Source organism: Mustela lutreola, chromosome 12, assembly GCF_030435805.1.
Source record: "Mustela lutreola isolate mMusLut2 chromosome 12, mMusLut2.pri, whole genome shotgun sequence".
NCBI classification, from domain to species: Eukaryota; Metazoa; Chordata; class Mammalia; order Carnivora; family Mustelidae; genus Mustela; species Mustela lutreola.
Window position 1 is genome coordinate 3,060,942 of NC_081301.1, and position 21,373 is coordinate 3,082,314.

Here is a 21,373-nt window from a genome sequence, read left to right on the forward strand (position 1 = left end):
ACTGATGATCCCACTGCCCCAAGGAGCCGGCACCCGGATCCTTGTCTGGGTCCTTGCCGAGTCATCTTTCAGTGGTGGCGAGAGTTGTTAGCGCTTCCCTTTAGGTGGGCGAAAATATCTATTTATCCTGCAAGGGAGCAGTCTCCCCAGGCAAACCTCTAACTAGCTAAGTGGCTGTCCTGCCCCCGCGACAGAGAAGACGCCCACTGCGACACACGAGCCACTCTGCAGGGAAACGTTTAAGCAGCACGTGGACCCACAGCACAGCAACACAGACCGCCATCAGCAGGGGCCGAGGATGCGGGGGCCGGGCTGAGGGTCCGCCCGATGGCCAGGCATGGCTCCCCTCCCCGTGCAACAGTCAGGGTTTTTGCGGGTGGGGGTTGGGAGGGCACACCGTGCTCTAGACCTCCAAGGTGGGTGTGAGGAAGGGGATGGTCACCCCAGTCCCGGTAGGTCAAGAGGGAACTCTCATGGGACCCTCTCGGTCATGCAGGGGGTCCTTGTGGGGCAAATGCTAGAATGGCCCATGGTCTCAGGCTGGGGCTCGGCCCAGCCCATCCAACCCTGGGCACGCAGAGCTGTTCCAACAGGGGTCTCCAGAGAATGGGGGTGCACAGAGCTGGCGGGAGCCCACAGCCGCAGCATGGAAGGGGAAGTGAGAGGTAGCCCCCCACTCAGCTTCTGCTCCCACCAATGCTGACCACAGTGGGGCTGGTGGGGCTCTGACCCCGGCTGGCTGGACACCGAGGGGTGGGCTCTTCTAGCTTGGAGGTGATCTTGGGCAGAGGCTGCAGATCCCACTCACCCTGCAAAGAAAGGACCAGGTGGTAAACTGAGGCTAGAGGGATGAGGCCGGGGCACGCCCTTCCAAGCTGCTCTCCCCCGTGACCTCTTGGGTTCTTGCCCTCAAATTCATCTTGTCCCAAACTGAACTCACCCTCCCACTCTCGGGTTGCTACTTGGGGATCCTGACCCGGCACTCCCATCCCACCAGCCCCCTGACTCCCTGGCCGTCCCTTACTTCAGGCGCCCCCAGGTGATGCAGTCGGAGCCCCCGGGTGCAGGCTATTTGTAGACCCTCCTCCCCAACAAGGCTGCCGCACCGGGTGTCCACACTGCGTCCTGGCCACCAGCCAGCATCAGCCCTGCCCTTGGTGCCGGGAATGTTCGAATCGGCAGTTAATCCGGCTTCCAGATGCCTGCAGGAAATCTGCCTCCTGGACCCGCAGGCACAAAGACCCTTCCCCACCCTGCTCAGCACAGGCCTGGCCTCCACCAGCCGCTCTCTGGGGCTTTGCTTGTTCGGGAATAAAAGAGCCTCCGAATCCCAGTGGGTCCCAGATAAGGAGACAAGCCAGCCTGCAGCTTCAGACTGTTTGGCTTCTCACCTGCCCCTCCCCCTGCACTTTATTTTTAGGCTCTGGGGGCGTTGCTGGCCCCCGCTCACACCGCTCACACCACCAACCGGAGTGCCGTGATGTGCTGTCGCCCAGGGGACGGTAGCCACCCTGCCTGGCGGTGCCATCAGTCCTCCCCTCTGCAGGCCGTCTGTCTGTCTGGGGCCCCGTCTGCCACCCCCGGATCTCTCCAGCTGTTTTGCAGGAGCCCTCCTTGGAGCGGAGCCTGTCACTCCACGCTGGGGTCCTCGGTGGGGCCCGGGGTGCAGAGGGGCCAGCCCCCCGCGGGGCTTGCGTACCGGGAAGCGGACGGCCGTGGACTTGTTGCAGTGCACGGAGATGGGGGCGAAGCCGTACACGGCCTTGAGCATGTCTCGACTGAAGGAGTTCCAGGGAACGGAAGCGAACTGCTCGGGGACAGAGGCCTGAGGGCAGGTGTACACTTCCTCCGCATTGAACCTGGTGGGGCAGGGGACACAGCCCAGGCTGGGGGCGGGCAGTGGGGTGCCTGGGGGGTCACGTTCCCACCCCGCCAGCTCTCCAGGCTCTGCCACTCGGGCTGGTGATGGCTAATAGGGCTTCCTCTCCCAGCTCGCCTCGGAAGGGCTGGGAACAGCTGCTCCAGAATTGGGCCGAAGGGGGCTTCTCGGGCCAAGTCCAAGCCCAGCAGGAAAAGGGTCTGGGGATGGACTAGCGACATCACCGCGGCCCCTGGGAGGGACGTGGAGGCGCCGCTGCCACCTGTCTGTTCCTCCTGCTCCCAGCCCCTGGCCTGGATTCCTCACCTCCCCCGGGGCCAGCCCTGCCTTCCTCCGCTGCGCCTGCCCGGGGAGCCCCCCGGGGACCGGCACCTGTTCACGGTGTTGAAATACTTCCGCAGGAAGCCAGCGTCCACCGCGCTCTTGCAGAGCTCCAGCTGCGTGCGGGGGTAGTAGTGCACGTAGTTGACACACATCTCCTCCAGGATCCCGAAGCCGCCCTGCGGGAGGGGAGGGCGCCCGTCAGGACCCGCGCTTCAGGCGTGCACCCTGCGCTCCTCTGCGGACCGTGCTGTGAGCACGAGGGTTTGGCGGGTTCTCAGTGAGCAGAACGCTGTCCACTCGGGGGTCCGCCTCCCTTGACGGGAAAGTCAGACCCTGAACCAGTCAGCCGGCAGCTGCGTCTCCGGGGCCACACGTGTGAGCCAGAGAACGACCGCAGGGCGAGGAGAGCGGGGAACGAGTGTGCCCATTTATGGATACAGAAACTGAGTCCCGGGGAAGCTAAGGGGCAAGGCCTGAGTGAACAGAGCCTCTCCACTTTGGCCGAAGAGGGGTCCCCTCGGCCTCCGGTGGGAGCCCAGAGGCAGGGACAGCAGGAAAGGCCTCCCCTCACACCGCGGACACAGCACTGTCCGCCAGACGTTTCCAGAACTCGGCTCTAAGGGGAGGAGGGGCTCTGGGAGTGGGGATGGTGGCTAGAGGACCACACCGCAGCCTCCCAGGGCAACCCTTCAGCTTTGTCGTGCGGGACGGGGCAGAGTGGGGATTCCCCGCCACCTTGGGCTCCAAGCCCCTGGCCTGGTCCCTGTTCCTGGAGCCGAGTGCCGGCAGGAGTGGGATACAAGCCGCGGGAGGAGCGGATGGCGAGTGGCGAGGAACATGCCGCACCGGGACCCCGGCAAGTCAACGGAGTGCCTCCTGCCCCGCCCAGTGCCACGTCCCGGGCTCCCAGCTGCCTGTCGCGCTGCCGGCACCTTCCGAGGGGAGAGCAGCATCTGCTCCCTGGCAGCGGAAAGAAAGACCGCGAGGAGCCCAGCCGCAGCCCCGGTCCTTGTAGACGCTGCTGGAGGTTGGCCGTCTAGACGGGAAATCTGCGGGGCCCCTGCGGATTGGTGTCCCTGTACCGTCCTCTGGTTTCCTAGGGTGCCAGAGCCCCACACACCGTACTGCCCGGCCTCCGGTGGGGGGTCACCTCTCTCCTCCGACCCTGCAGACTCCCGCAGCTCCCCACCTCCACGCTCAAGACAGAGTCCTGAGCCGGGGAAGGCTCTGCTCACGGCACCGTCCTCCCTCTCCACCTCCGCGTGGAAAGCACATCACAAAACCTCTGTCCTCCAGGTGCGAGGGTGGTCACACTATGGGAAGCCCGCGTCCCCCTCCTTGGTCCCACCAGTGACACAGGGGCCCCTGGAGGAGGCTGTGGGGCAGCCGGGGCAGTTGGGGACATCGGGGTGCTCATGGGGCCTGAACATCCTGGGACGGGCCACCAGCTTCCCTCGAGGAGGTGGTTGTGGGGGAGGATGAGCAGGGAGCAGGGCCCTCGCAGAAGCAGTGTGGGGGCGTCTGTGCCTGGGGGTCCCCCTCACTGCTCAGGCAAGTCCCCCGCTCCCGCCCTCGGCCTCAGTGGGCTCACCTGCAGAGTGGGGAACGCACCATCCTGCCAGGAGCCTTGGCACGAGAGCTCAGAGCCCTTGGCACCTGGACCAGCCCTGCCCCCTGCTAGTCGAGGGCCCTTGGTGGTTCCATCTCACTGCGTCCCAAGGGCACCTGCCTCACAGGGTCCTGGCAAAGCTTCGAGGGTCCCTGAGCTTGGAGGGGGTCAGCCGTTAGACTAATCCCCAGCGTGTGGAGGAAGCACTGCGCTTCAACACCTGTCATATGGACGGACCCCTCTTGAGATAGAAGAAGGGACACAGGGTTTAGGTCAGGGCTGTGCCCCTGCAAAGCTGTCCTGCTCCCCGAGTTTATGCCCAGGGAGGGAGGATCAGTGTGGCAAGAGCCTGCAGGCACACGGCCCTGCATCAAGTCCCTGCTCTGCCCGTTACCGGCTGTGTGACCTCTGGGAAGCGTCTTCCCTCTCTGAGCCTCCTGTCACCTGTGAAATCACAGAGACTCGTACCTTGAAGCCTGGGGTGAAACAACTGGAATGTTTATCCCTGGAGAATGGGTCCACGACCGTGGTCCGTCCAGACACAGGGACGTCACTCGGCCGTGAAAAGGTGGGAAGTTCTCATGACAACCCGGGTGAACCCTGGTGACAGACGCTGAGGGCAAGACGCCCATCCCGAGAGAGCACAGATCCTAGGACTCCTGCCGCGGAAGGCCCAGGAGGGGCAGACCCACAGAGACAGGGGAGGGGCAGTGCTTGCCGGGGGCTGGGGGGTGGTGGCGGCAAAGGGGCCCGGTTTGTTTTGGAAAGACAGCCTGTTCTGTTCTGAACTTGACCGTGCGGATGGTGGCACACACGTGCGCACAGACGAAAACGCCACTGAGCTGCACACTCGAAACGGGTGAATTACTGGGTGTGTGGGTTATATCTTGAGAAGCCATTGGAAAAGCCACTGAATGAAAGCCAAAAGCGGCCACCATGGGGTCGACCAGATTCCCGGGGACCGTAGCCCCAGGTCTGTTCCACCGGGAGCCTCCTGTTTCATAGGATAACTGGGGGGCCCGGGGATGAACAAGGTGACTGGCAAGCATCTGTTAGCAGGCCTCACTCTGCGGGCCAGCCCAGGCCGGTGTCTGCGGGCCACGCGTCGGCACCAACAGCACGACCTTTCCCGATCCAGAGCGCGCCGGCGGCTGACGGCCTGCAGCCACCTGCCCGCACAGCTAGCCTTGGGGGACACAGTGTCTCCCGGATGGACCCTCCTCCTGGGCTACCCACAGCACAGCCCAAATGCACTCTGTTCGCACCCCTGCCGAGCAGAGTCAGCTGCACGGTCTGGTCTTTGCCAGGAGCCCCAAGGGTGGGGGGGTGGGGAATGGTGTGAAGACCGGAGTTTGCACAGCCCGCTCACTGCTCACTTTCACCATCCACAGTGTGCGGGCTTGGTCTCGGAGGTCTGAGGATCATTCTGGGTCCTGGGGGCCTTCCTGCAGCTTTCCCTCTGCCCGGGCACTCAGTCGCCTTCCCCCCGCACCCCCAGACCACCTTTCCCCTTCCGCCTGGCCGGGGCCCCAGCGGTGTTCATTCTAACTCTGCCTGTCACCTGCCCACCCCCGCTCCCCCAGTGGGTAGGGCTCCCCGAGGACAGGGACCCACCGTGTGTCCCTCGTCCCAGCCTGTGCACACAGGGCGGACACATTTACAGCAGCAGCTCTCCAACTCCGCCAGGTGTCAGGGTCCCTTGGGGAGCTCCTTCAACCCCAGATGGCCACGTGTCGCCACCCCCATTCTGACTCGAGGTCTGGAGTGGAGCCTGTGAGTTTGTGTTTCCACCAAGTTCCCCGGGAAAAGCTGCGCCACTGGCCAGGGACCACGTCCTGAGAACCACCGGTTTACTGAGTGAGTCGGGGAGGTCACCCCTGCCCCCGACCACTGGTGCTCGAGGAGAGGACTTGTCCTCATGAAATCACAGAAAGCCCTGAATGGGACCCCAGCCCCACCCTAGGCCTCACGCGTTCCGTGAGCAAGCAGCGGGGAAGTCAGGTGACTCACCACAGTGGCCTTGTCCCTGTCCCCTGTGTTGTAGGTACAGGAAGTGATGAGCACGTCCCCCTGGGGAACCAAGCCAGTAGAGGTTCGTCAACACCTGCCTACCTGGGGGTAATAGGTGCACGGGGCCTGTCCCACGTTTGACCGAGCTATTGCCTATGTCAGGTGACGTGGTCATCAGCCTATTACTAAGGAACCCTGTGGTATTCTCTGGGCCCCCACATGTGCGGGTCAAAATGTGGGTGTGCCCAGGGACTATCTGTTGGCTTCTGCGCTCCTGATCGCAGCAGTGCAGACTGGTTGGCTGTTTCACAGCCCGTGGGTGAAGTTGGGCCACCTCGTACCTGACCTGGCGTTCTTCTGCACGATCCGGGGCCCCACCAGTCACCCCCATGCCCTTGTCTCTCTTTGTACCTCTTAGGGTCTGTGGCCAGCTGGTCGGGCAGGGGGACGCAGGTCGCCCTGGGTGCTGCCTCCTCTGGGCCCCTCTGGGGCCTCCCTGTGATGTCCTGGCGAGTCTCACTGTGGGCTGAGCCCGGCCCCTGCCCTGCAGGGATGCGGGTCTAGAAAACCTTCCTAAGGCCTCTGCCAGCCCCCACCCCTCTGTCTCTCCTCTGGGGGGCGCTCCAAGCCCTCCCAGCCTCACCATTCCTGACTGGGCACTCACCGGGTGCACAGACACGACCTTCTTCAACATGCGTATCTCCTGGGTGGGCAAAGGGGAGACTTCAGACCCAGCTCCCAGCCCCTCGGGGGGAAGGAAGACTGGCTAAGTGCGGCCTCCAGCCCGGAAGGATGAGAGCAGGAAGGTAGTTACCCAGGACAGACTTTACCATCGGGCTGCCCGAGTCCCCTCGAATCTGCAGCCAGCCGCACGCCAGGACCTACCGTCAGAGCCCTCCCCTGACCGAATCCCCAGAAGGGAAGGGCTGGCTGCTGTGTGCTCTGGGGTGTTGGGGCCTGACCCAGGAGAGGGAACCCGCTACCGGGGTGTTCCTATGGCCGTGGGAGAGAGAAGTTGCCAGCCCCCCCCACCAGACCCCGAGCAGCCCCTACCTGGAAGTGAGGGCTGTAGTGGTCATCCCGGTTCACGATCTCCCTCTCTTGGCCGTTCCGGGCCAGCACGGTGACCACCTTTCTGCCGGTGAGGTGCGTGTGGAGCTGAGAGGCAAAGATGTGGATCCCTGAGGGCGGGAGGGCCTACGGGGCGGGGGCGGCAGGGTTAGGGCCCAGCACGCAGGGCGCCCTGGCCCCAGCCCTCCCACTGGCTCCGGGCATCGACCGTAGCCCACAGGGCACGACGTCTTTCTCCCTGGACGGCCAGGGTCCCTCTGGAAACTCAGTAGGGCTTGAGTTGCCCACAGGGTGAAGTCATTGTCACTGCCCTGGGCCTCCAAATCTGCTGCCTGGCCAGGAGCCCCAGGAGGCTTGGGGTAGGGGGGGGACAGCCCGAGTCCTTCTCTCTGGAACCCCTGAAGCTTGCTCAGTCCACTCTCCTTTTATTCAACGGACTTTAAGGGGAGCCCACCCCGGGCAGGGGGCCACCGAGACGAGCACGATGTGACCTCCTTGCTCCACAGGCTCGGGTCTGGGGCGAGGCCGTCCCACGCAGCACCCACCAGGAGGTGATGCCCGCAGGCCTCCGGCCAGCCCCCGGGGCACCTGCCCCTGTCTCACGGCCATGGCACTGACCATGTCCCTTCGAGACGCCATTGTTCACCGTTAACGCCTAAGGAGATTTCCCAGACAAATGCCGCTTTCGAGAACTTGAGGTGAGCTTTGTTGAGACCGAACCTTTCCTAAGTGGATTACACACTTGAAGCTACTCTTCAACCTGTCTCCCTGACCGCACGGGACCGCGCTCCGCTAGCTGCCGTCCACGCTGTCTGCGGCTCAGGGCGCCCCCGCGGCCGCGGCTCTGTCACTGGGTGATCCCGGGGCGGGGCCTTCTGTCTGCCTTGTGCCCTCCACCGGCTGCTGTCCTGCCTCGGCCTTAGGGAAACTTCGGGCCCCCTTGCAATGATTTGAGGACGAGGGAACCACGTGGCCACACATGTGACAGTTAGAAGTGGGGCCTAGGAGCCCCTGCGGGCTCTCAGGGCCCCGAGCTCTGGCCGATCGCCCGGAGATGCAGGAGCTTGATGATGGCACAGAGAGGGGCCGTCCCGTGGCCCCCGGTCCCCAAAGCTGTGCTTCCCCTTGGCCGGTCCATTTCGATAAGGGAATCTCGACTGCTCTCCACTATGCCAGCCTTTCGATTGCCGAATTTCTGCCCCTCAGGGATCTTCTAAAGGAGAGGTAAGGCCAGGCTCCGTGGGGTCCCTTCAAGGAGCAGCCCACGTGACGCCACTTTCAAGAAGAACGTACTGTCTTTAGGGGAAGAAGAGTAAGTCCTTTCCCTGCTGTGAAGTATTTGGAGACTGGAAAGAGCTGACAGGTCTGTGCGCCCAGCCTCCCTAGGCGCCGTCTCTAGGGCATAGCTCACAGTGTCCTGGGGCCCCTTTCCCTGGGGCACCCTGAGTAGGTCACCCCCCCCCAGCTCCAGGCCCAGGCCACGGAGCCTTTCCCATGGCAGGAGGTGTCACTGATGGGTGCTCTGGGGACACGGGAAAGAGTGCCAGAGGCTGGTCTCGGACAAAAGGAGCTCCTCTCCTGTGCAGCTAATAGCTCCGTCTCTGCGGGTCCGGGTGGTCTGCTCTCCTAATGGCGGGAAGCCTGCAAGCTCAGGAGCCCACGAGGAGCACAGAGTCCACTGGAGAATCAGCTCCCTGGAGAGGCATGTGCACCCTGCACCTCACCCCTGCAGCCTGCTGCGGTGGGCAGGGCTCTAGAGGTCAGACAGAGCCGCGCTCAGCTCCACGCCCTGCACCTGCCAGGACTCTGGCCCCAGTGAGCCCCACTCATGTCCCCTGCTGGGAGAGCGGGTGACAGCACGTCCCTAGCAGCGAGCTGTGGGACGCAGAGGTATGGTGTGGGAGAAAGTGTCGGCACATTCGCAGACATCATAAAAAAGAACCCAGAAGCCAATAGCGAGATGAGACCCACCAGGAACACCAGACAAAGGTTACGAAGAGGTTATCCACAGGAAAGAACATCCACCAAGAGACGGAGGAAAAGATCCTCAACTCTACAATTTAGTCGGGGGAGCTCACACTGAACAAGAGTGAAAGGGAATATTTAGAAATATGGATAACGTGGGGGGTGGGCAGGTGTGGGACCCGTGCGCCCACGGGGGCCGTGTGTGGGAAGTTTTGGACGCGCTTTCTGGCTGGAGTTTTTGTGAGATTTATTCAAGCTCATGTCCTCTGCGCATGACAATTTATGGGATCTACCTGGTAAAACGTGTTCCTGGCATACAAGGACCTCCCTTTAGCCTCTTGCCACAGGTGCGACGGGACGCACGCTGGCGACCCGGGGGTAGGTCAGCACAGGCAGGGCTGGGTGAGGCAGGGGAGCACCGAGGGCGCAGAATCGGGGTGTCTCTGCCGCACCTGGGGGGCATTTGCTCGGGGGTCTGCGCCCCATCTACCCTCCCGTAGCCCTGAGAATGGTGGCCCCTGGGCTCAGAGGTCCAACTCTGGGGAGGCGCCCCGTGAAACCATGCAGGGCAAGGGCACGCAGCCGCCAGATGGCGAGTTAGAAGACGGAGGTTTTCCTGTTCTGCTGCTTTGCTCTCAGACACCACATACAAGAGCGTGTAACAATGTATCGTCTGACTGTCTGGGGAGGAGGGGAGGGGGGCCTGCAGCTGAGGGGGGCTCTAGCCCCCCACAGCGCCTACCCTGGGAATCGGAAGGCCCGATGGTTTTACTCACATTGTTTCAAGGCGGTTGGCTCGGACCCGGCCGGAGTAGGCAGGCTGTTGCTAGAGAGGGAGGCCCACAGCGAGGCTCCTTGGCGCGCACAGGGGAGGGGGGACAGCGGGGAAACTGCAGGGCTGCAGAACCAAAGCCCCAAAGCCGCCCTCACCACCCATAGGACCTCTACCGGAGAGCTGGGGTGACGGAACGGCAGGAGCCCGCCCCGCGCCACTCACCATCTGGGTGCACTTGTCGGTGCAGTAGCCGGTGAGGACGAAGGCCGTCTCCCGCGGGGGGATGGCCATCAGGGGCGTGTACACCAGCCCCAGCTCCATGATCCCCGCTTCGAAGCGCCGGGGCCTGGCGGTGTAGTACAGGCGGATGCCGGAGGAGTCTCGTTGACCTGGGAGGAAGAGGGTGGAGGTGGGCGGAGGTGCCCTCGCCCCAATGCTTGGGCTCCGGCACGCCCCCCGGTCCCCTCGGCCACGCTGGCGCCCACAGCCGCTCCCACCTGTGGCGCACCCCAGAAACCAGCTGCCTCGGTCGCCACACCTGTTTGTGCCAGGCATTCACACGCCCTGTGCGACACCCACGTAGAGAGAAAGAAACATTGTTTCTATGAAAACTAAGTGGATGCTTTGGAAAGTCTTGATGAAGGCGGGTAACTAAAACCGAGCGTCTGCGTCCTTGGGGCTGAGCAGCCTGCAGACTATCTGCAGGATATCCCAGGACATCTGGGAAGCCGGCACTTCCTCAGCTGCCTTTGCAAAGACTCCACATTCCTCCCCACCTGCAAAGGAATCTGCAGGGAAATCCGGCAGCAGGACCACCTTTGGGGGTGTCTGTGCAAACGGGAGGGCAGGGAACCATGGCTGCCCCGTCTCTCGGATGAGTGTCGGTGCCCGGCCGGGGTGGGGGGGCAGCGCTCGTATCTGCGTGCTGAAGCTGACGGGAGGCACCTAAGATGCAGCCTTCTCACAGCCTCCCACTTGAGTCCTTTGAAGACCACCAGAAGTTCAAGGTGCACCGAGGGGACACATCTGACGACATCGTGCAGGAGCCTGGAGCCTTAGAGCAGGGCCGGTGTCCGCTGTTCCGGCCCCTGGCTCGTGCACAGCCCCAGACTCCACCTGGTCAACAACAGGGTGCTGTGTGCTCTTGGACAAGTCGCTGTCCCTCTCTGGGCCTCTCTGGGCTCAAAGTCAAGAGCCTCTTCCAAAGGAGAATGCTGTGCTTCTGCCCAGAACCGTCCGGTCACACCTGCTGGTTCTTGTGGTTTGTTAATGGGAGAGTCTGTGAAGCTCCCTGGGCAGGCCTCCTGGAGCTCACACAAAGCTGATGGTCAGAGGTCACGGACACCAGAAGCCACGGGCACAGCCACACAACCACATGGCCTCCAGTGGCCCCCGCTGTGCCCCTGCCTGAAATTGGTCAGCCGAGTCCCCGAGTACTTCAGGGCCCTGGCCACGGGCCCAACCTCTCAGCATGTACGGGAGAGCTGGGGAGCCCACGCAACTGAAGGGTCATCCTCCCCAATTTACAGATGCGGAAACTGAGTCTCGCAGCCTGAGCTGAATACTCTGCCCGAGATCGCGGGACTGGAAAGTGGCAGAGCTGGGATCTGAGCCCAGAGCGTTGCCAGGGGCCCAGCAGTCTCCTTGCCCGTCACCTCAAGGTGGAGCCAAGAACGTCCCCTCTTGCCTCTGCCCCCCCTTCCCTGCTCCGGCGCCCCCCGCCCCCGCCCCCCGCCCCCCGCAATGTCCAAACTCAGCTGCTGTGTCTCTGGGCCGGTTACATCAGAGGATAATAATAAAAAAGAGAGGCAATTGGTTAAAATTCAGATGGGGATTAAATAATGAAATAATTGTGGCATTTTGATATTTATAGCCGAGCGGCCCATCTCCAGATTTGTGAAGTGACAGAGCATCCTTATATTTGGCAAAGGATCCATAAATATAACCAGATAATCAGGAAGAGACAGACCTCCCTGACGCTTAAGGAGTTTTCAAAAATCCATTTGCTCTCAGGTTTTAAATGAGCAATAAATCCCATATCATGCGAAAGCCCCAGCTGACTTCGGCCCTTCTCCGTGCACACTGCAGATAATTCCAGCAGTGGCAGAAAATATTAGTTACGCCTCCAGCGGGAAGTTCGCTGGCAGCCGTTGGCAGAGCACACCCGGTGGCCACATGCAGCCGGGAGCCGGGTGTGGGAGTTCTCCCAGGCTCGGGACAGCGGCAGGGGTCACAAGGCTTGAGAGGGACGTGGCGGGACCCAGGCTGGAGCTCCTGCTTTCATCTCTCAGGCTGTTTCTGCCCCTCATTTCCACAAATGAAAATAAACGTCCTTTTAAAGAAAGAGAGAGGGAGAGGGCTATGTGGCCGCGTGCGGTGGAAGGGGCTGGTGCCGCAGACAGAAACGTTTCGGTTTCTGACCCCATAACAACTGGCATCACCATCCTAAACATCGACTCCCGTTATGCGTCTGCAGGCACGGAGCGATCCAGCAGCTAGCGCTGTGCAGAGCAGACCTACCTCCCTAAACTCGCACAGCACAGCCCTGCCGGGCCCCGGGCAGCCTCAGACACCTCTCCGACAGGGAGCCCATGGCACTGTGGACGGTCCCATACATAGAAGACCCCACCAGCAAAGCCTGTTTGCCACCATTGCCCCGAAAACATGGATTTGAAAATCCCAGATGCGGGCTCACATGCAAGTGTGCGTTTGCTCTGCTGGGATGTGTTTTGATAAGTGGGGGCAGGGCACCCAGCCAGCAATGCCCCCCGGGGTGAGCCTGGGCTCTTCCCTTAACCAGAAGATAATCCCAGGGGCAGTGCCTCCCAGGCGTCAGGCCGTCGGAGGGGGGATTCTGGGCAGGGGCCTTGCTGGCTCTGGAGTGGCCTGCCCCTGCCATCCTGTCAGGTGCCACGGGGCAGCCCAGCCTGTTGTGGGGAGGGGGCAGAGATCTCGTGCCTGGGTCCCAGCGGTCACTCTGTTGGGAAGGGGCAGTTGGGCACAAGAGGCAGCTACTGGTCTGAGCAGCTTCAGAGAAGTGGGACATCCCGGGAAACGGGACAGCGATCCGGTCTGGCACCTCTCCTCACAGACCTTGAGCTGTGGACCCCACTACAGAGCAAGGAAGCGGTGGAGGAGGGTGGGCCATGTGGGCTCCGAGCAGACCAGTATCTACAGCTGGAAGGAATCGCTTAGAGTCCGACCAACCTTGCTCGTTCGAGGGCCGTTCAGCCACCGCTGTGTGACTGAGGTCACGGTCGGCCTAGACCCAGACCTCCTGGCCCCCCTACTCACTTCGTGGCCCCAGTGGGGGGTCCCTTGAGCCCTGGGCCTTAATTTCCTCCTCAGCAGATGGACACGCAAGAAGCCTGTGCCTGCCTTCTCTGGAGGGCAGTACCTGGCAAAGGGTGCTTGTGGGGAAGGTAGGATGCGGGGCCCCCGCCGCGTGGGGAGCAAGATGAGCCAGCAGGGAGGGGCCCCGCCCGGGGAGCCCACTACAGTCTCAGGAGAGGAGCAAGGGGAGAGGCATAAGAGGGGCGCCTGCCCCGACGAGTGGTGAGGAGGCTGCACCACAGGGAGGGGGGCTCCGTGCTGGGCAGACCCCCCAGTCACGCCCCCGACGGGGCACGCCCAAGCCCGGGGACTCCCAAGGGAGGACAGGGGCAGGGGCAGAAACGTGTGCCGAGCACTGCCTACCTCGGATCTCCAGCGGGTTGTGGTAGTGAACTTCTAGGCGCAGAAATCTGGAGGACCCGGCGCCCCCAAAGGCAAGGCCCACTTCCTCCGGATAGTAAAAGGCCTGCGGAGGACGGGTCAGGGAGGGAGTCGGACCCAGGCACACTGGCGTGTCTCACAAGGGTTCCACCCAGCTGTCGCGGCCTGAGCTATGGTGGGGGGTGTTGGCGGGGCAGCGGGATTAGAACCGTGTTCTCCCACTGACGGGCAGCTCACTACCAGTCCACCCAGATACCCCTATTAGACTCGAGGTCAGGGGGTAGGGGAGCTGGTGTCCTGGGGACGATCCTAACCCCCAGGCCCTCTGCATGGCCCTGGCCTCGCCCTCCTCTGCCTCTGTGGGAGCCGCCGATGGAAACCTCACGGGTGCAGCCTGCGGAGGCCGTGGCATCTGGCCCTGGCAGCTGCCTGCCGGGACCACCAGGTGCACAAACCCCAAGTCCAGTGGGGAAACAAGATCGATTCGCACCAAGGACCAACGCTCAAATTTTGTTTCTATAGAAATGCCACAAAGGCTGGAAAAAGCCTTCGTGGCCCAAGGGGGTGGACAAGAGACAATGTTGGGGTGGGGGCCATGAGGGGCGGGGGTCTCTGGAGGCCTCGCCAGCACCTTCTGGAGCGCCCTGGACCCAGGTGGGGAGGGCCCCGGGGAGGGGCAGGCGCACCTTGGCACCCAGCGCCCAGGCGGCCAGCACGTGGCGACAGTAGTTGAGCTGATCAGGCTTCATCTTGGAGTCGCAGGGCCCGCTGAATGGGGGGACGCGCTCGAACTGGATGGAGCACTGGAAGACCTCCATGTGGTGGACCAGGGCTTCGTTGCCCTTGGTGACGATGGGCTCGTACTGGGGGGGGGGGGGGGGCGAGAGGGCACCGAGCCTGAGGCCGCGATCGCCCGCCCGCTCGCCCACAGCCTCTGCTTGCCCATCTGTAAAATGGGAGGGTTAAGGGAAGCAATTTCCAGGGGTGCTTCTGGGGCTCAGGGCTTTGAAGGGGGAGCCACCAACCCTAAACAGAGCCGAGGGCACGAGGACCCCAGCAAGCCATTTCCCGATAAGGCGGGGACAGGAAGGCAGCTGTCCTCGTGTGAATGTGGCCGTGACTGGGCCAGGACATAGAGGCTTCCCTGAGGCTAAGCCCGAGCCCAGGGGAACAGGCCAGCCACTCCCGTGTGACTTTGGGCACTCACACAACCTCTCTGGGCTGCACTTTCTCCACTGAGTGTGCTACTGTGGAGATGGAGGGAGTCCCCCCACCCCGTCCCCCAGGGCTAGGGACACGGGGCAGTCAACAGCTGTTGCCCTCACGTGGTGTCTCTGGGTGGGTGTTTAGAACAACTGAGTTGTGAGGTGAGCTGCCTTTTCACAGGAGGTGGTATGACCTGATAGACAGATGGCTCTTCCAGTCCCAGGGGAAGACGCAGAAATCAAAACATCAGCGTCCTTTGGTCCAGTCTGGGCAGCAGGGGCCAGAGGACAGCCACCCTGGGAGGGTGGGGGGTGAGCAGCAAGGGGACCCCTGGGGCCAGCGGAACCACGGACGCTGGGATGTTTCTCTAGCAGCCTCGGAGGCGCCGCGGGAAGCAGAGATGAGACGAGGCCCTGGGTCCACCTCCCCCCAGGTACCATGACGATGTGGTGCCGAGAGAAGCCATCTGGAAGCTCGGTGATGTGGCACCAGTACGTGGTCTTCTTGCCAGGGATCAGGACGTCTGGGGCACGGATCTCCATGGTGCGCAAGTCCGAGGGCAAGGCCGGGATGGAGATGTTGGGTTTCAGCAGCTGGACCCTCTGCAGCCCGATCCGCAGCCCCGACGTATTGATGGCCTCCAGCGACCCGAAAGGCTCCTCCAAGACCCCGTACACAAGGTGGACGGTGCCGTCCTGCAGCGGAGACACGCAGACACCCCCCCACCCCAGCACTGGGCTCCCATAACCAGGCATGGCCAGGTCCCTGCTGCCTGACCTGGCCGGTGACACGCCCGGCTCTTGTCTCTGTGAAGGAGGGGGTCTTCGAGACTCCCCACGGACCCGGCTGAGATTCTGTCCCCGGCCAGTCACCCCCAGCCCACGGCAGGCACCAGGCGCCAAATACATTTTTTCTTTGCAAACACAATCTATCTACACTTGCGAAACTTCTAGTTCCTCTAGCCACTGCTGGGCCGCACCATGGGCCCCCACCTCAGATATCCACCATCCCCAGGGCCACAGGGGACCAGGTGTGGGTCATCCCCTCCGGTCCAATGACAACTGGGCGTGAGGAGCCATAGCCACGTGAAGGAAAAACACCGGACCAGGGCTTCTCAACAGTCCCGCTGAGCTCGGAGGGCTGCACTGTCCGGCTGGTGCCAGATAGGGCAGACACAGAAAGTTCTAGTGGGCACTGGGCTAGAGGTCACAGACAGATTCAAGGAGGTGAGAGTCTGGGCTTTCCCTCGCTGTGCTGCCGGGACTGTAAGCCTGGGTTTGCGTCTAGGATGTGGGCCTGAAAACGCCTTGCGGGTGTTCTGGGCACCAGAGTGTGTGTGTGTGTTTGTATCCGTGGTGGGCAGCCCCTTTGCTCTCTGAGTTTACAGAAACCTGGGCCTACCGTGAAGGCTCCCGTCCGAGGACACATCAGAGCCTCAGGCTGTGGCCCCCCCGGCACCCCGAGGCCCTGAGCGGCACGTGTGCTGCGGCTGCACGCTGTGCCAAGTCCTTGGAGAGGGTCCTCCGCCTGCCCCTCCCTGCCTCGTCTGTGGGGAAGGGGGTCAGGGGTGCGCAGACTCCACGGAGTGCTGGAAGGACGCTTTGGGTCCAGCTCTGTCCCCAGCATGCTGGGGGTCCCCGAGCCAGGCCTTCCGATTGGGCCTCAGTCTCTTTTTCTGGCACACGTAGCCACTGAGGCCAGGCTGGAAAGGTCACACACAGTGACCGAGGTCAACATGTGCTGGAAAACCTAACAGAATTTTGTCCCCAAGGCCAAGATGGGCGGTTTCCCCTCATGGGGGTGTTGGAGCAGTGCGGGAAGCCTGTGGTTTTCGGATCCCCGATGGCTGTGGACTCCCAGACTCCCGGACTGCTCCGGCCTTACAGGTCACCCTGCTTTTCCCGCACTTTACAGGCAGGTCACCAATGAGGTCTGGAGGGGGAGGAACCTGTCCCAAGCCTTGCAGCCCATTGGCAAAAGGGCAGTTTGTGAAACCAGGTCTCCTGGGCTCTTTCCAGAATTCCATCTGAAGGTGATGAACCAGAGGGAACGAGGCTTGGGAACAAGATCCTGGTGGCTTCAGGGCAGGACCCGCATCTAGAAATATCTCAGCTCCGTGTCCATCAGGAGGACCTCTGGAGGGACCGGAGGCCGATGGCAGAGCCGGTCCCTTGTCCTCACCGAGGGCCTCTGAGATCCCTCCCTGGCTTTCTGTCTGCATAACGGGACCAGGGGTGCTGCCCTAGGTCTTCGGGGTACGCCACGATCTCCTGGGCACACGGGGTCCCCACCCACCTCAATAAGGTAGTCCTTGGGGTCACAGGTGTCAAAGGGCCGCTTGAAGAGCAGGCACAGGCCTTCCGGAGTCCTCTGAGCCTGCAGCAGCTGGTAATCCTGCTGGGAATCCAGGTGGATCCGCCCCTGCTTGTCACTCCAGGCATCCTGCAGGGAAAGCGCCATCAGCACCAGGGCCAAGCAGCAGGGCCGGAGCTCAAGCCCTGTGGGTCCCGTGAGTGCTCCCGGGGTTGGGGGGTCACTCACTCTTTCTGTATCTGCCTGGAAATGGCAAAACCAAGCTCTAATCCCACTGGCTTCCTCTACTCCTGGAAGCAGGGCTCTCAGATGCCAGCCAGGATTCACGGGGGCTGGGCAGGGACAGGGACATCTCACCGCACACCTCTGAGACCCCATGTGGGGACTCGGGCCTTGGACATCCCAGCATGCCAGGACGGTGTGCCCAGAGAAGCCAACCCTGAGCAGATGCCCAGACCTCTGAGCCCCAAGAAGCTGCCAGGACGGCAAACGGGTGCCTTGGACACATACCACTCCCCTGGTCTGCAGAGGGTCCCAACAGCACCTGGAGCCTCAGAAAGGGGATGCTTGGAGGCTGGGCCAGATTTGGGAAGCAAGGGAGAAACCAATGGAGGGGTTCAAGGTGGCTGTCTTTCCCTAGGGCCCACCCGGACCTTGCACACCCCTGAGACCGAGCTTCACCTTAAACACTGTGCCCTGGGCATCTTGCTCCCCTCGCCCAGCCCTAGCTCTGCCTGCAGGGAGGGAATTCAGGCCCAGGGAGGGCCAAAATGCATTTTGCAAGGATGTTAGTAGGTGGTGGATCTGGCTGACCTTGACCTGCCCCCCACCCCCACCCCGACTCCTGTGCACCTGGCTGTCAGGCCCAGCCATCCAGGGCCCTTCAGGCCAGTGCAGGGGATGCTCAGAGGGAGGGAAGAACCCCCCCAGGCCCCCCAGGTCCGCCGCCAGAGGACTCTGTTCCCATTCAGGAGCACCACAAGCCTTTGGCCTTAGGATTCTTTTTAACCCTGTACCAGACCTAAAGCAGGCGGTCTTCATTTCCTTAAAAAAAAAAAAAAAAAGAAACCTGCAAAAAGAGTTTGCAAGATTTCCCCTAGAGGAAAACCCATTAAGGGACACTGCTCAGTCGCAGACTCATTTTGTAGAGGTAGAAAGTTAGTTTGATATTCGGCTGGAAATCTAGAATCTGTTTGTTGAACATATGGGCCACGGAGGAAAAACAAGTCTGACATTTGTTTGCACAGGAATTTGTTGTGCAAATTAATCTTGTAGTGTGGGGGAGGGCGAAGTCACCCCGGCTCGGGGCAGCCAGGAAAAGCTGTCCCCAGAGGAGCTAGAGCTCCTGATTCAGGGGCCTGGGGAAGGGCCACTGGGAAGGGCTGATGGTGCACAGCTGGGGCTGCCCCAGGTCTCTTGGCTATGACGCAGCCCCTGCCCCCGGCATGAGACACGGAGCAGTGCAGCCCGGCCGGCCAGATCTGGGCCCCCACCCATACCTCCACCTGTCCTATGTGGGGGGCCCCAAGCATTTGTCCCCAGCTTGTGCCGCACCGGCTGAGTTTCTGTGGGGGCTGGGCAGAGCACTGCTGGGCTCCAGAAATGTCAGCCGCTGCCAGCTCGCCTGAGCTCACACAACCTAGAACTGTGGAGAGGGATTACTGTCCCCACTCCTCAGATAGGGAAACCGAGTCCTGCGGCCAGGAGCTGGTTGCACAGCTCCTACAGGTTCCCCCATTTGAGTGAAGAAAGGAAAGCCCTCTGCTTACAGATAAAGAAAGTGCCTCCTGAATTTAAAAAAAAAAAAAAAAAATGTTTAACCCTCCCGTGTCTGCTCTGGTGGGGAGAGGTGGGTGCTTCCTCCCCACGGAGGCTCTGGCCGCCCCGTCCCCTGGGCCCCCATCACCTGGCAATGCGTCCCAAAACCTCTCCATCTCCAGTTTGCAGGGAAAACTCCCCTTCCTCTGCGCTTTCCAGGAGGAAGAGGGGTACAGTTTGGAGACCAGGAGTCAAAAGCACACCCTGTTTCAGGTCCGCTGGGTAGATTTGCTCCGCATCCGGGCCGGGGTGGGGGGGAGCGTCCGCACCTGCTCACTTCACCCTCGTGTGCGAGCTAGGGCTGCGAGGGCTGCGTCCTGGGCACTGGGTGTGCACGCCTGGCGTGGCGCCTGGCCACGTGTGACCGCGAGGCTCGGGGGTCCTGGGTGGTGTTGGCACCGGTGGGGGACCTGGGGTCCACCCCCCTGAGGGTGGGGGCAGTCGGTCCCTTTATTTACGCGGTGTGTGCGTCCCTGGTGTGCGTGCCTCGGAAGCACGGCCTGCTGTGCCGGGGTGTGTGCTCGGACACCAGGGAGGGCGTCTGTCTGCCGTTTTGTCCTCCAATGGGCAGCCCTGAGACACCCAAGCTTGGGACACGGACTTGGCTAAGACCAGAGGGACCGGGGATGAAGAGGCAGGAGAACTTCCTTTGCTGGGTTAAGGTGGGGTACGTGCGGGAGGAAGGCCGAGCGGGGGCCGGCGAGGGACAAGGTCAGGAGCGCGGGGACAGGGCACAACTCACCCCGAAGTAGGCATTGTCCCCGTCGGTCCAGAGCACAACCAGGTCAGCGTTCTCCAGCTCCCCGCGGTCTGACATCCCGAAGAGGACCCCAGCCTTGAGCTCCCGCACCAGGAGCTGGAAGTAGACCATCTCCTGTGTGTAGCTGACATTCCAGGAGAGCTCCAGGGACCCCTCGGGGTCCAGGTGTACTCGGTAGGGGAAGGGACTCTCGGGGGGTCCCGAGCCCTGCAGCGCGGCCACGAGGATGACCAGGAAGACAGCCACCGCCGTGCCGTACATGGAGGCCACCTCACGGGCGCTGGGGCCGGGGACCTGCATTGCGCGGTGAGCTCGGCTGCCCCACTGGGACATTTATGCCCCAGCCCTCCGGGGGGTGGGCCCAGGCTGCACTGCTAATCACATTTGTCTGGTGGGGAATTCAATTGTCCTGGTGACCCGCCCACCAGCGCGTGCCCTGGGGCAAAGCCTTTGCCTTCCTCACTCTTCTAATTGGGCCTAATGACACATGGGCGCCATCAGTGGGAATTGGAGCCGACTGGCTGATTGGCTTCCCTCCTAACGTTCTAAAGTGCTGTCCGCAGAGGGGCCCCTCCTTCAGCCAGAAGGCCTTCCAGATGCCTCCGGCCAGGCACCAGGCTGACCACCAGGCAGGCAGGCCTGGTCCTGCCTGTCCCGGAGCAGCCAGCAGGATGGGCCCCCCCGCCGCCCCGTCCACGGACGGGCAGACCGAGACCACAAGAGCTCCTTGCCGAGGGGACCGGTGAGTAGCGAGACTTTGCTGCTGAGGGCCTGGCCCAGTGAGCCATTTCTATGAGGCTGGAGGGTGGACCAATTTCAGGCTAAAAATAAAAGACGGTCCCCACATAGTCCCTGTGTTTAGACACTCTCCCCATGGCCTGCTGCTCCCACTCTGTCGCCTGTCTATTTCCTCACACGCTCCAGCTGGTGCCGCGGCTGCTCCAACAGGAGTGGGTGCGTCGCTAGGGGGGCGGGGCCAGATGGCACAGGGTGCCTTGGTGGGGGACAAAGAAAAGGGTGCAAGCAACAGGCCTGCTTCCCTAGCACCAAAACTCCTAGACCTAGGACATCCCTTAGCCTAGCGTGGGCCCAACCTGAAAGTGAACCCTCCAAGGCCAGCTGGCCTATAGCACTGTTTCTCCAACACCTACCACAGGGCCTTTGCACAGATCCATTGGGGCTCACAGCCCTGGTGCAGCACCCCAGCCCCACCCATCTTCCTCTGCAGAGTGGACTACTTGTGCTGCTACCTCCAGGAAGTTCTCCCTGATTGCCCTCTGCTCTCACTTCTGGTCCCTCCCTCCAGTCTCCTGGCTCCCTCTCTCCGGCTCTCCGTTCCTTCTTTCTCCTCTTCCTCTTCCTGCCCTCTTTGGAGAAACCCAGAACCCAACCACAGGCTCACGGGGATGTCACCAGCTGGCAGACATTTAGTCCTCACGCATCTGCAGAGGCCAACCCAGACCAGGTCGTGCCTGGCTCAGGTCGGCTCTGAACCCTGTTCCTTAGGAAGGAATGAGTGTATCTGCCTGAAGATGAAATCGAGGGAACATTCCAGCTTCCCTGGGCCCTGGCGGGAGTACGTCCTGCCTCATGAGAGCCCGGCTGCCCTACGAAGCCAAACCAGGCAGAAGGAAGCCACGCGGAGGCCATGGACCGTTCCTGTCTACGGCAGGTCCACCCACAGGCCTGGGCAGGGGGAAGCTGGGCCCTGGAAGCCCTGGGGCACACCCTCTCCAGAATCTGTCACCCGCAGACACCGAGCACAGACAGGGAGGAGTTGGAGCCCGGGCAGACCGGGCTGCTCCAGCCTGCTGGAGGTTGCAGAGGGACACGGTGGCCGGGGAGGACGCGTGCTGGTGGTCGGGGGGCACCTGGGGGTGTCTGGCTTCAGGACCAGAGGCCTTTGGGCAGAGCTGCCTTGCACAGAAG

General features: G+C 62.2%; 1 protein-coding gene across 2 annotated transcripts; it reads right to left on the reverse strand.

The window, feature by feature from the left end:
* Nucleotides 1–220: 220 nt before the first annotated feature.
* DBH (dopamine beta-hydroxylase) lies at nt 221–19,772 on the reverse strand. Of its 2 annotated transcripts, none has more exons than XM_059142994.1 (12): nt 19,427–19,772; nt 16,849–16,995; nt 14,991–15,248; nt 14,034–14,210; nt 13,330–13,432; nt 9,856–10,022; nt 6,876–6,980; nt 6,487–6,525; nt 5,823–5,882; nt 2,252–2,379; nt 1,700–1,859; nt 221–809 (listed from the first exon to the last, which is right to left on the reverse strand). In XM_059142994.1, the coding sequence occupies exons 1-12, from the start codon at nt 19,742–19,744 to the stop codon at nt 678–680; spliced, it is 1,794 nt and encodes a 597-aa protein (XP_058998977.1). In that variant the 5' UTR covers nt 19,745–19,772; the 3' UTR covers nt 221–677. The 2 variants fall into 2 exon arrangements, with proteins under 2 accessions (XP_058998977.1, XP_058998976.1); XM_059142993.1 differs by having other exon boundaries at nt 6,876–7,019; nt 19,427–19,771.
* Nucleotides 19,773–21,373: the final 1,601 nt, after the last annotated feature.